This window comes from Nothoprocta perdicaria, unplaced genomic scaffold (assembly GCF_003342845.1).
Source record: "Nothoprocta perdicaria isolate Ctin4 unplaced genomic scaffold, notPer1 scaffold_12, whole genome shotgun sequence".
Classification (NCBI taxonomy): domain Eukaryota; kingdom Metazoa; phylum Chordata; class Aves; order Tinamiformes; family Tinamidae; genus Nothoprocta; species Nothoprocta perdicaria.
The window spans coordinates 7,338,044-7,351,592 of record NW_020454316.1 but is presented as its reverse complement, the minus strand read 5'-3'; the positions used below and the strand labels follow the sequence as shown (position 1 = coordinate 7,351,592).

The window sequence follows — 13,549 nt, the reverse complement described above, 5'->3', positions numbered from 1 at the left end:
AAAGCACGGCTGCACCTAGCCACTGTAACAGTGTGTCTCAGGTGCATCTGATAATGACTTGTCCCTCTTGCCTTTTTAAGCTTGTTTAATAGGAAYGGCCAGAAAGGCAGTAGAACTACCGCCTCCATGGATCTGGGGTAGTGTCTGGATTGCTCTGGTTCCCACTTGCATCCGGGCTGAGTGGTGGCACTGCTGGAGTTGAGCAGGGGTGGTGAACCCCAGAAGAGCCGCAGGGAGGCAGCGTGGCGGCCGCAGTGCTCGCGGAGGTGCCCACCGAGTGCGGGGCCTCCCAACATCAGTGATTCTGGGTATCACTGGGTAACCGCAAACGTGGTGCACGTACGTTGGTGTCACTCGGGTCTTAGTGAAAGAATAGCGACGAGAACCTGTCACTGGAAATAAAAATAGGAATAATTAATTTGTATGACTGCTAGACTGGGATTCATCTAGACTAATGCTCATGGTAATTAGAAATGGAAAGCCATGCTGATCTGAGGTGAGTGCAAGGTGCTTGGTGGGAGAGCGATTTCTAGACAACAATGAGTCATTGTTGAGGGTGGCTRTTTTATATTGTCTGTTCTATAAACTGCATAGTAGTACATTCTGCTGAAGTGATAGGAGATACAGAGTCAAGGATTATTTTGACTTGCGGCAACTTGAGTTAGTTCAGAAGTAGATTCACGAATACCTCTTCCTGTGCTCGTACCCTTGTAGCTACAATTACTGATAGATGTTTATTACTGAAAACCTCTCTGCCTCGGGCTCCTTCCTGAGTTCCCTCTTAGGTTCTGCCAGGTATTTAGGCTGACTGCATGATAACATGAGTATTTCTTTTTTATTACAGACTTTGAAGCGACAGAGCCAGCTAGCGCTCTATTTCTTCAATACTATTGTAGCTCATGGAGATCTACGAAACAACAAACTAAACCAGCTTTCAGTCAATCTCTGGAATCTTGCTCAGAAACATGGCTTTGCTGACACCAAGACCATGGTAAGGAAATCGCATGATGCAGAGAAATCTTAAGATCTTTCCTACCACTCTTCCATTTGGGAAATCTGCTTGCTTCATTTAAACAAACTTGATTCCTTTACAAGTTGCTCACACCTTTATATACCGCATAAATGATGGGATTGTGAAATAAGACTAAAACCCTCCAACTATCTTCATTTCATACACAGGTAAAAACACTAGAATATATCAAGAGCCAAAGCAAGCAGCCTGAAATGAGTCACTTCACAGACTTGGCCCTTCGACTTCCCCTGCAGTCCAGAACCTGATGAACGCTTCTTTTCCAAGGAGGTATCTGTCCAGAGGGCATGTAGCCAAGGCCCTTAATCACTGACTCTTCTAGTTTTTTGACTGGAGCTCAGTATATTTTCATTTTACTTACAGCGAGAAATTTACTTGGACATTTATAATTGTTCTGAGTGTGCAATAACCTGAATTTGACCTAAATTTGTTTCCAGTTCTGCCATTCCATTTTTATTTCAATGCTAGTTTAGATTCAGTTAAAGGCATTTTGGACTTCTGTGGTGGCAAAAGCTGCAAACCTAACTTTACGCCACTTTAGCAGCAAAGAAGATACCATGCACWGGTAAATGCACTGTCTCCAGACTTCATTTCACTTATTGTCTTCTCTCCTGCACAGAAATCAGTATAACAATCCTAGTAAGTCATCCTTCTACTTGGGCTGCTGCCAATACTTGTATGGTCACTTCCAGTAAAAGAGAGAAATGGCGGAGGCCTTGCTGTTCTAATTTCTACAGTACATTTTCACAGACATGCTTATGTTTTCACTTTAGTTCAGTGGCATATTGTAAAATGGAGAGAATCCTTAAATGCTACTTTGAAGGAAAATAGAAACATATTCACAGTGCACTGTATCGCTGAATAAAAAGTCAATGCGCAGTCCCTCTGTTCGGGGAATTATTTGTGCATACAACCATTTCACTTGATCATTTTGGAATTCAGTTACATCTACTGTTGCGCTACATAATACATTTCATAAAAGTCCTTCATGCTGAGGGCATTTATTTATTGTTCCTTTGCTTAGTGGTATTTTATTGTAATAAAGATGCTAAATTAAGAATCCACTCTCAAATTAAAAATCCTCCAATATGTAGGCATATCGGTCGCAGTGCTTCACTTTGCACCACTTGCTGATTGCAAAATTGTGAAGAATGAATGCTAAGTCCCCTTTGAATCATCTGTGTAGCTAATTATTAAAGAACATCATTTAAAAAAAACAATTACTAAGCTCCAGGTTGTTGCAGCTTTGCCCTGGATCTTTTTGAAGACTGTCACTCAACTTGTAAAAAAGCAGCATAAAGGTTTCAAAAACTTACTGCTCAGCTGAAGATCCAACTCCACAGACACTGTAGTATCCAGTTAGAAACTTGCATAACAATTACTTCATAAATCATATTTTTAAAACATTTTGTACTTTATTTCAAGTAAAAAGGAAAAGCAAACGTTTTGCATGATGAATTTTAATTTTATATTAAGAGCTTAATCTTCAAATTTTATAGATCTAGATGTGTATTTGTTTATGTACACTTTTTTGTTGGCAGCAGGTTGGAATCCAAGACCAATTCTTCTGTGTTGCTTCAAGTCCATTGCTTTATCAAATTCCATTTTCAGGGCCTGCTGCAACTTCTCCTCCCCTTCCCTGTTCAGAGCCATGTTTGGTTTGTTTGCAGTCGCTGCGAGACCTTGGGTAGGCACAGAGCCCTTTTTAAACCCCCCCATCAGTCTAAGAAACTTCATTCCTCGGTCGGGACTTTGAAAAGCAGCTGTACTCCACTGGCCAAACGTTGTATCCTGTGGAAAAAAAACAAAATTAACACTAAAATTAAAAACTACCACGGTGAAGAAGCACAATGGCTGGATGTGTAGCCTGAGAAGAGAACCAGCTTGCAAACCCTACACAGGACTCGCAAAGCTAGGAAAGAGTGATTCCACCTACAGTACTTAGATATGTGATGAGGGGAAGACACAACCCCGCACGAGTGCATCAGCATTTCAGTGCAGTTAGCCCACAGTGTTCAATGCAGTTTCAGAATGTCCCCTCCCTCTCTAGAACTCTAATAATATTTAGCTCAGAAAGCAAGATCTTGCCCAATCATTTCTCTTATTCCAAAACACTATTCAGACTTATGAATCATCTGTCTCTCTTACCCTTCACTTAGAGCTATCGTTTCATTTTCCTGTTGTCTAGGTAGGCAGTTCTTGTCTTCAGCAGTGTTAGTTTTGGAGACAGCATTCCATGTGGTTCATGTACTTCAAGTAACAATTATCTTTTCCCCCTAATTACCAATTACATTACAAGGCTGCAAAACTGAGGACATGTCCTTAACCAACAGGATTAATACTCCTAACTCTCCTGATCCCTCCCAGTTTGCCATTCATTATCTCTATTCTTCACTGGATTCTCTGGCTTCTTCAGGATTTTTCTTTTAGCTGCATATATTTGTTTCTCTCTGAGAATACAGGTAATATCTCTAGTGAAATAATAATTCAATCATTTCTGTGGATAATCCAGACTATATCATGATTTGGGAAGTTTTGGCTTATGAACTTTTGAACTTTATGAACTTTTGGCTTACCTAATAACAAGCTTCATTAGCTTGAACCCCTAGGCTAGGAGATGGGCAGTCCTTTCTGACTCTTTTGGGCAAGACTGCTGCTCCTCTATTTTTCTTTAAAATTGGGGATCATGTTACTGGAAGAATGTTTGATCATTAATTAGACTGGACTGACTACATCAAAGGGAAAAAAGGTGAACTTAGTGTTATGTTCCCATGAGCCTGAAATCCTCTCAACTGAACAGTTGTAGTTTGCAGGCACCAGTCCTTCCCCCCTGGAGGCCACCTTGACACAGGCTCTTCCCCAATACTGGAGGCAAGCTGGAGCAGGTTTTCTTAAATGCAGTGTTAGTGTATCCTTCAATAGCACAGGCTAACATACTTGCTATTAAAAGAAAGTCTTCTGTAATAATTTAGTTATTTTTACCTTACTCAAAGACTAAGTACACACATCCATACCCATTTGTCCTCCCTTTGGAATGGGAGAGATACCAGCAATGAGTAGAAATAACTGCAGCTTTTCAGCTCCCTCTTCCTATCTCTGTTATTTTTTTAAGGGAACTGCTTTCTCTATGCTGTACTTCTGTCTCGGCATTTCAAGCTTACTCCTTGTGAAGCTCATGAATGAGTTTTCATAGCTCCTACACTTCAGGGCAACACTAACCATGAACAGTTCTGCATCAAAGAACTGGGATTCCCTGCCAAAGATGTCATTTTTCTCAGTGACTTCAGCGCTGGTTTGGAGGCTGCAGTTCTACAGCTCTTGCACAGCTTGCCTCCCACTACACACATTTACATGAGTTATTTCTGGCAATTGTCTGAGGTGTGTTTCTACTTTCTAGGCATACTGTCAGTGAATGGTGTTGCAGGCAACTAAGGATCCGGATTATTTGTAGAGCTCTCTCTACTCTTGAATCTCCTTACTCTGCTAAAGGCTACTGCACGGGTTAGTGACAGCTTACTGTAAACCTGTCAGCACCTGGGCTGAGTACAAGAAAGAAGAACAGAACAAAGCAGCATCTTTCAAAGCGGTGGAGGGGAGATGCGCTTAACTGCAGGGATCGCATGCAGGCGCTATGAGGTGTCATCCTTTCTGACATTTCCAGTTGTGTTTCCCCCCTGCTTAATGTCTGTACACTCCTTCAGAAAACAATAAAGAGAAAAATTAATGACAGCTCTATTTATGGCCAGGCATTATTTCTGTTTCACCATAAACAGAAAATGCTTCTCTAGCAATTCATCTTGTCCAATTCTACAGAGCAGCCTGAGAAAAACAATGCTTTTCAGGACTGATGATGGGATTTAGAGGTCTGCACGATTCCAACTGCTGTTGCAGTTCACTGGTCTGCTCCCAGACTCTCTTGAGATTCAACTAATTTGTTCTATAGCATGACCTTAAATTTACAATCAGAAGAAAGACTGATGTGCCAAGCCACGTACGTGAGCTGCATATAAAAAGGAGTATAGTGCATCTTCATGAAGTAGCTCTGGACACAGTGTTTTTATCAGATTGAGGTCTCAATTTATACCTACCGGTTCCACTTTGGTACTGAAAACCTTAGTTTTGCCAGATTCTCTATCGATTTCTTCTTGCAGAGCTTGCCGTCTCACCTAGCACGCAGAAATAAGACAGCAAAAGGGCTTGTTTTCCATGTGTTAATTAACAGATAACTCATAGTGAAAACAAGAGGGAAAAATAAGATGATTAGATATCTTCTGTATTTTAGAAGGGCAATTAGAAAGTTGCATTTTATCCTTTTACAACTTCAGAACTATGCTTTTAGTAATTACAAATAGTTTGCTGTAACATGTTGAATCCTCTAACTGCAGGTCGCAGCTATACCACAATAGCCAGCAGGGAGGAGAGGCAGACAAAGGTCTATTTAATGGAACCAGCCAGTTCCAGCCTCCAGGCATTCCCTGGTGCTGGCATTTTGAACTTGGCCCATGGAAGTTCATGGAAGGTACAGTACCCTTAACAGCAGGAGAGATGTCCCCAAAGCAGTTTTGGCACAGACGAACAAGACAGCATAACTTTTTCTTGTTACAAACTCTGTGCATGCCTTAGATGCTGAATTGCTTTACGTTTTATATAATTGAGTCAAAGCATACCTTGTCTATATTAATTTCATCACAGTTTCCTTTTTTTTCCTGCACGATAGTTACATCATCCATATGTACCTGTAAAAAAGGAAAAACTTATATAAATATTATGAGCCATTCTGTCATACATAGGTATGTCCCTAAGCACAAACACCAGGCAACATCATTTAGTACTTCGGGACAAGAAGAAACAAATCAAATCAAAAGCAGAAGCGCCTGCTAAACCCGTGCATTTCTTTGCAGAGATTTTTTTGCTCTGAGAGAGAGAGATCCACCGAAGGTTTGCACCACAGAAATCTTGGCAAGGGTCATCTTTTTTTGATAAAAAGCCTAAGGGACTTTTTTAATCTATATGCTAAAAAGGAACTGCCAACATCACCAGAATCAACTCTGCAAGCAAGGTCATTTCAAATTAAACAGCTTTGTAAAATTTAAGTTTTACATGGGTAATAAGGTAATGGCCCCTCTGAGTGCTCAGAATGAACTTGATGAAGTACGTGGGTCCTGCTGGCCCCTTCCTGCCCAAGCAGAACGAGCAATGGCAGCTGCCCTGTGCTCTGGGCTGCAGTGCAGGGGATGGTGCCCAAGCAGCTGCCAGTCTGCAGAGAGAAACAGCAACGGGAGGTCTGTCACATCCAGCGTCCCCTGCAATGGCAGCAAGCAGCGCGAGCACCACGCTCGAGAGGAGGAGCGGGAAGATGCTGCTGGGAGCGGAGCAGGTAGGGCAGGAATGGAAGCGGGGTGCTGGGCAGGGAATCAGTGGCAAAGTCGGAGAGGAGCCGTTACTGACAGCTCCAGGTTACTGACAGCTCCACGGGACRCAGCACTCGGGCCCTTCCGCTCCCCCGGCTGCTTCCTGCTCACTGCTCTCCACCCTTCCCCAAATCTGTGATAACGATAAGGTTTGGGGGCATCTGGTCTATCAGGATAACCTGCAAGTGCAGGACAGTGGTAAATTATACAGCCATAAGCTTTCAAGCAGCCTGGAAAAGGTGGCCAACGGGAAGATGTATTGACGCAGCTAGCGCAGCAACCCGAGCATGAGATAGGCCAGGAAGGCTGGGCCAAGGAAGAGGTTTGTTACGTACAGAAAAACAGCAGAAGCTTTTTTTTTAATTTATTATTTATTATTTTATTGTAAGCTTGTTTATTTTTTTGACAGTTTACAGTTTCCTTTAAGGAAAGCCATTACTGATTTAACGTATTTTTCAAAGCTGTATTGTGTTCATTGATTTTATATATACACAAGTACATCTGCCATCTAAAATTAAGAGAAAAATATTTGTCTACCATAAGGAGAGCTCATTCTCTTAACCAAAAAAAGAAATACCCAGTTTACTTCTAGATGACCTAGTACTGTCTATTCAGATCTCTTAAAACAAGTGGAAAACTGTTGTGACAGGATTTAGCGAGCAGCTGCAAGAGTGGCTTTTTTTTTGGTTTTTGTTTTTTTATTTAGCTTGCAGGGTAGGTGGCAGACTAGCAGAGAGGACATGTGCACCCCCATCCTTGCTGATTCTCAGCATGTTTTTGGCCTTCTGAAGATGACTGAGCACCAAGAATTAGCAGGATGAAGCCTCGCGGCGGGGAGCCGCCCTCGCCCTCCCCTGCACTTCGGGGAGAACACGAGTGCGCGGCAGAACTTCGCTGGCTGCACACAAACAGGCAAGTGAAGAGCAGCCCACASAGGCTGCTGCGCGCGCTGAAGGGGCTGCAGCAGGACCACCAAAATGAGYGAATTCTACTAGCAACGGCTCAGCTGATTATTAGGAAACCTTCTGTCACTGTCAGCTGTACGTTCACATCTTAACAAACGAACTAGAACATCCCTACAAATCAAGGTTGACTACATAGTCTTCCTGCAGTAAGACTTTTCACACCTAACAAATTCACCGTCAGGGCAATCAGTTCTCAGGTATGTTCATTCTTCCCACAAATTCCTCTACACCCCCATAAAACAAGCTCAAAGGCATTATTTTGCATGTTTTCATTAGCCATCTTTTTGCCACACTGAGATTATTTCAATCTGCGCCTTATCCTTATGAGTTAGGACATTCAACAGGAGAAATGTGAATCACTATTAAGTGAGCATCAGGCCACGTTGTCTATGGAAACTCACTAGCTTGTCTGCTGCAGAAACCCAGGAGAGGCTTTTTCAAGGAAAGCAGYGATACTTACGACACCAGGCAACCGCTGTAGCCTGGAAAATGTGTCAGGACTGTGACACAAATAAATGCAAGACTGACATTATCAGCAATTTATTCTAGTAATGTCATTTGGCTTAGCAAGAACTAGCTTTCTTCAGAACCGATTACCCAGACTTTAAATCTTGAGAATTCCTCTGAAGTAGTTTTTATTATTTATGTATGAAGCAGAGTATGGAGAAGAGAAACAACATCACCCAACCCCCTTYTCCTCGGCTGTTTGCAAGGCACTTGCTGCTTCCCATTGTAATTGGTCCCCACCATCGTGCAATTGTACTTGTCGTGCTGAGGCTTATCTTGCCTCCACACACATGGGAGCAGCTGCAAGAATCCAAATGTCTAACAGTCCCAGCAAGGCGATGTCAACTTAATTAGAAATTACACCCCAGCAGTGAAAGCACCTTGTTCTTTAAAAGGAGGAAAAGAAAAACCTTAGTAAAAAGCCCAACCATCTGCTTAGCTAATGATAAGCATGCACACTCCCAACAAAAATCTTTGTAAAGAAGTCCATTTGTATGTCTCCAAGAAAGCTGAAGAACCTGTTTATAGACTGAAATCTGTATTTCATTGTTAGTACAGGACTCCAGAAAGTTTACACGTCTCTAGAGAACATGAAGATTATGAAGAAACCACACGAGTGACTGCATAGCAAAGCAGAGCATACACTATGAAGTGCCAACAGATTTAGCAAACATTTCAAAGGCTCTGAGGTCATTTAAATGTTAAAGCACGTCCAGTGAACCAGGCCCTCAGCTAGAATGTAAGACACTGATTTGAGGGGGAGGGAGGAGGAGGACAGGATTCTTTACGCTTTCCACATATCCAGTAGATCAGGTGCTAACCTGCACACCAGCACCTTTTCCAGGAAGGATGCTGGTTTTACCTCTTCACACTGCGGAGCTCAGGGCTAGCCGGTGCAAACGAGGCAGCAAGTTCCACTGCCCCAGCTTACCAAAATCTTCAATGATGGTTTATTATCTCATGCCTGTTTCATGTTTCAAGACACAAAGCATTCACCACTCTCTATCAACACTGGTTGGAGCTCAGGTTCTCATCACCCATGCAAATAAAGTCAAGCTCCTAATGGCCTGTAACCAGCTTTCTTTCTGAAAGGTGTTTAAATACCTAAAGCTAGAATAGATGCCCCCTGAATTTCTGTGTGTCTCAGAGCTCAATTCCCAAGGACATCAATACCGGCTACGCAGACAATCAATAACACCGACACAGGCTAGGCTTCACTTTAAAATGTGACACTAAAGACTACCAGAGAAGAAGCAAGAGGAAGTGTGAAATAAACAAACACATCTTAGTAGTCTAATTTTCCAAAAATTGGAAAGCAGAAAACCAGTACTTTTTTTTTTAAAAAAAGAAAACTTCCAAGAAGCATTACTGTTTTCCTTGTTTTCAACCAACTCCTCTCTATGCATATTTCAGTACAGAAATGTCAACACTCTTAAGACACCTGGATGGTATTTTCTGTAACAGTCAATCAGTCTGGATGCAGTTCCTTTCAGTTTTAGCTTATGCTACTCTCAAATATATTTGTTTTTGCCTTGCACACATTTTTTTGTYTTTAAAAAAATGCCTTTGAATTTTCACTTAGGGTGTTCTGTAATATGTTTCCATCAGAGTTTATATGTCAGTGTTTTACGCCTTCTACTTGGGATTTTCTCTCGCATTTTGTCCAAGTTGGGCAGTATGTTTTGATGACATTTCCCTGTTTCTAACACTATGGAGCTCCAGCATCAGCAAAATCTTGAGGAAGAGTCTGCCACACCTGGTCAAATGGACTCATGATACCCACATCCTGTGCACTGCTCAGAGTAGGTGACAAGGTATTAAAATCCTGCTCTGTAAGAGCACTGCCACTCACTTGGATAAAAGCAACTGCAGGGCAAACAGGAAAGGATTTATGAATGTAGATACCAATTTTGGTTTTGTGCCAATTCCTGCTAGTAGTTATAATACACCATTTATGCATTTTATATTTTTGCAACTGAAACACTAGATGAGCACAGCAGTAGGCTGTGCAAAGCACTGTCCTGTCTTTCATCATTGCTGTACACTGAAATCAGCAGTCAGATCCTGCAGGCTGTTTCTCACAGCCGAGGGGACCCCACCACTCTGCTGATCCAAACGCAACCTACAGCTCTGAGCAGGCAAAACATTCACAGAATAGGAAACCATCTATCTAAATAGTTTTACTTCTTCCAGAGGGGTGCATAGTTAGCCTTTTTTTCTACTTACCMAGGCCTCATTTTCCGGGCTTTCTCTTTTCATCTTTTTCTTTTTTGTATTTGGTTTTGAACCTGGTTCTTCAGCAGAATCCTTTTGTGTTTTTTTTCTTTTTTTAGTATTTTTGTCAGAGAGCAGAGGATTGTAATTACACAGTACCCTTTCTACAGCATCCCCTGTAATGCATTTAACTAGTTTGGCTTCACTCTCCTTGTTCTTTTCATTGCTTTCTGGTAGCGTTAATCTATCTCTTTTAGATGTTTTGTCATCAACGAATTTTGAATCAATTGTTTCTTCCTCTTCTTTTTGAATCTTCTTTTTCTTTTTCCTCTTGGTTTCATCATTACTGCCCTTGATATTCTTCCTGCACTTTTTCCCAGAAAGCTCCTCTTCTCCAGGCTCAACTTCTTGCTGGGCAGGAAGATGCTCATCAGGAACTCTAGCACCATAGACCTGATTATCTTCAGGTATTAAAGAGGAAGCATCTTTGCATTTCTTCTTCTTCTTCATTGTGTCTCTAAAGCTTCCAGGTCTTTGAGTGTTATCCTCTTCCTCTTTGTTTGTGAATGCAAACTCCTGGGAATTCTTTCTTTTCCTTTTTTTGAAGTCACTTAGTGCAATGTGGCTATCATGAACTCCATGGATGTYGTCCTGAGGACAGGTCACTGGTGAAGACGAGACTGGCTTATCTTTTTTCTTCTTTTTCTTCTTTCTCCTCACATAACTCTCCTCATCATTTTGGGCAGTATCTGTTCCACTGCTTTTGCGAGTGACATCTATTTCTTGTGACATGTTTTTGTGTTTTTTAAGATCTTTTTTTGATTGTTTTTGTTCACTGTCCTGGTAGTCCTCTAATGCTACAGAACAAATGCCTTTCTTTTTTTTCTTAGTTACTTCACCATCCCATTCCAAATTCAAAGCAATGTTCTTTCTGCTTTTCTTGAAAGCAAATTCATTTTCCTGAGTGCCACCTGCATGATGATCATCTACATCACTACTCTGATTATTCTCTGATGGTAAGGAGGACTGATGTTGGTCTTTTTTCTTCTTCTTTTTGACGATTTTAATTTGTTCCTTAGTTTCTTGTGGTTCTAAATCCAGATGGCTTTCTACATTCACCAAGCTTTGAGGATGTGCTTCTTCCTGTAACTCCGAGCAGGCATTCTTTTTTTTGTTTTTCTTCTTCTTCAGTTTTAATTGGTCTAAACATTCATCCTCTCTTAAACTTTTCTTTTTATTTGCTTTTGTTTCTACCTTTGTCTCAAACCAGTTATCATCCTCAGTTTTAACGACACTCTGATCATCTTGTTCAATTTTAAGGACAATCTGTCTCCCACTGCTTTTCACCTTTTTCTGGGCAGTTTCCTCGTGAACTTCTTTTCCCCTTTTCTTTATTATCATTCTGAAAAAAAGAACCACAACAAACATGTTAGTGCAGAGCCTGGGCAGCAGCAGGAGGCCCTGGTTTACTGGATCGACCTGTGTTCCGACCCTGTCCCGTTCCCCCAATTCCAACAGTCCTTCTCCAACTTCAAAACGCGCTTTCTGTGGGGAACCCACCAGGGCCGTAGGCAGCACTAAAAACACAACCCACGAGACTGGGGAGCTGGTGATTTTTTTATCTTGTTCTTTCTTGGCCATTCCTAATTTTTTACTGGTCTTTGGACAAGCATGACATTTTCACAGATGTACTCAAAGCATTTTCCTACATGATGGCATATATGTATAAATACATATATACACCCATTGACATCTACAGTTRAAGTGGTGGTGAGGGGTTTTGTTTGATTTACGTGTGTGAACCACCCTGCCTTTATTTACAGGGTGCTTCCTTCATCGCATGACCCGGGTGCCCAGCAGTACAAGATGCCCCGTCACGGCCCTTCCTTTGCTCCTCGCGGCTGCTCCTGCCCCTCGCCACCCGCTCCGGGCCGCGCTCCCGCTGCCCTGCTCCTTCCCGGCTCCTTCCCTGTCGTCCAGCCCCGCTGATCCCCCGCGGTCCCGCCAGGCGCCCCGCCAAACGCGCTAACGGGGCCGGCGGGGTCGGGGCCGCTGCCGGGGGTCTCCGGGCAAGCCGCAGGCCCCCGGGCGCCCCGCTGCGGGGCGGGGAGGGTCGGCACGGCCGCCGCAGGCGCCACCGCCGCCAGGCGCGAGGGCGGCTCCGGGGCGCGGCGGGCGAGGGCCGAGGGGAAGGAGCTGCCTGGAGGGCTGCGGGCGCCGCCGCTTACCTGCCGCGGCCACGTGCGGCAGCTCCGCCCCGCGACCCGGAACGGGAACGGGCCAGGACGGAACGAGCCGGGAGCGGGAGCGCGCCGGCGCCGCCCCTCCTCCTTCCCGCCCCTCGCGCCGCGGCCGTTGCCGTGGCGACGCGGGCGCCATGGCGGCTGCGCGGCGCCCGTCGAGCCTGTGGGAACGCGTGTGCGCAGGTGGGAGCGCGGCCCGCGCCTCATCGCCACYCACTGCCACCCACCGCAACAGCTCGCGCGGGAGTCGGGCGCCTCTAGGGGGCGCCTCTAGCGGCCGCCACAGGCGTGGCGCAACCGCACTCGGTCGGTTTGGACCGGCTCAGACCGGCTGGAACCGGCTCGGACTGGTTGAAACCTCGGACCGGGCGAGCCTCATGCCCTTCACGTGGGCAAACGAGATGGCGGCAGCAGCTGCCTCAGGGAGGGCTTTAGAGTTACTGCTCCCGGGCTCTGCAGCATGGCGTTACTGTGCCTAGTCCTCGAGTCCTGGGAGAACSAGGTCTGTGTGGCAGGGCAATAAGTCCAGGCTTTAGCGTGTGCCCAGCGGTGCAGGAACCTGTTCCAGAGTGAATCCAGCGCAGGTTTCCTATAGCGAGGGAACACCAGGCTGCTCTGGGAATGCAGAGGGGCTACTGCGTTATCGATATTATCAGTCAGGTTTAATTAATGCCAAGTTAACAAGCTTTCCCAGCTGGGCTGGGAAACTGGGCTCTGGCCCTGGCAGCTCTGAGGCCTAAAAGATGGTTTTTTTTTTTTTTTCTATTTTATAGTTCATAAGGTGCTGTAATATGTATGTRTTCCCATAAAAATGGCAATTTTTACTGTAGGAGCAAAGTTGCTTATTCTGATTTGACCTAACAGAGACACCTATACTTGCATGTGGGAGCAGTACCAGTAAATCTGTTAGTTATATTGGTAGAATGGTAAACCTGCTTGATTTGTCTACAAGAATCTTCCCTCGTGTGCATTGTCTATTTTTTACATYGGATTCATGGTCCTTCTTTAAGAATCCATTAATATGGGGAGATAAATGATATTATTTATAGAAATCCAGAAATTTGCATCAGCTCTTCCCATAAAGTGCTATTCTGCTTCTAATGGGACCCCATTTTCTTAAGTTTTCAATCTGTTTTAATTTTTTTTTTTTTTTAACCCTGATTCTTGCAGTAATCTGTG

General features: G+C 43.8%; 3 protein-coding genes across 3 annotated transcripts in view; 2 read left to right on the top strand and 1 right to left on the bottom strand.

The window, feature by feature from the left end:
* The window catches only part of VPS35L (VPS35 endosomal protein sorting factor like), a 44,278-nt gene extending 41,906 nt beyond the window's left edge, over positions 1-2,372 (top strand). The window contains exons 30-31 of the mRNA XM_026054245.1: positions 845-991; positions 1,180-2,372. Of these exons, the coding sequence (XP_025910030.1) occupies positions 845-991; positions 1,180-1,278 (246 nt within the window). The 3' untranslated portion in view covers positions 1,279-2,372. The remainder of the gene's footprint in view (positions 1-844; positions 992-1,179) is intronic.
* An 89-nt stretch (positions 2,373-2,461) lies between these two features.
* On the bottom strand, positions 2,462-11,529 carry KNOP1 (lysine rich nucleolar protein 1). Its single transcript, XM_026054246.1, has 4 exons — positions 10,140-11,529; positions 5,698-5,766; positions 5,119-5,196; positions 2,462-2,821 (listed from the first exon to the last, which is right to left on the bottom strand). The coding sequence occupies exons 1-4, from the start codon at positions 11,526-11,528 to the stop codon at positions 2,510-2,512; spliced, it is 1,848 nt and encodes a 615-aa protein (XP_025910031.1). The 5' UTR covers position 11,529; the 3' UTR covers positions 2,462-2,509.
* Positions 11,530-12,504: 975 nt separating this feature from the next.
* The window catches only part of IQCK (IQ motif containing K), a 34,622-nt gene continuing 33,577 nt past the window's right edge, over positions 12,505-13,549 (top strand). The window contains exon 1 of the mRNA XM_026053955.1: positions 12,505-12,553. Within this exon, the coding sequence (XP_025909740.1) occupies positions 12,505-12,553 (49 nt within the window). The remainder of the gene's footprint in view (positions 12,554-13,549) is intronic.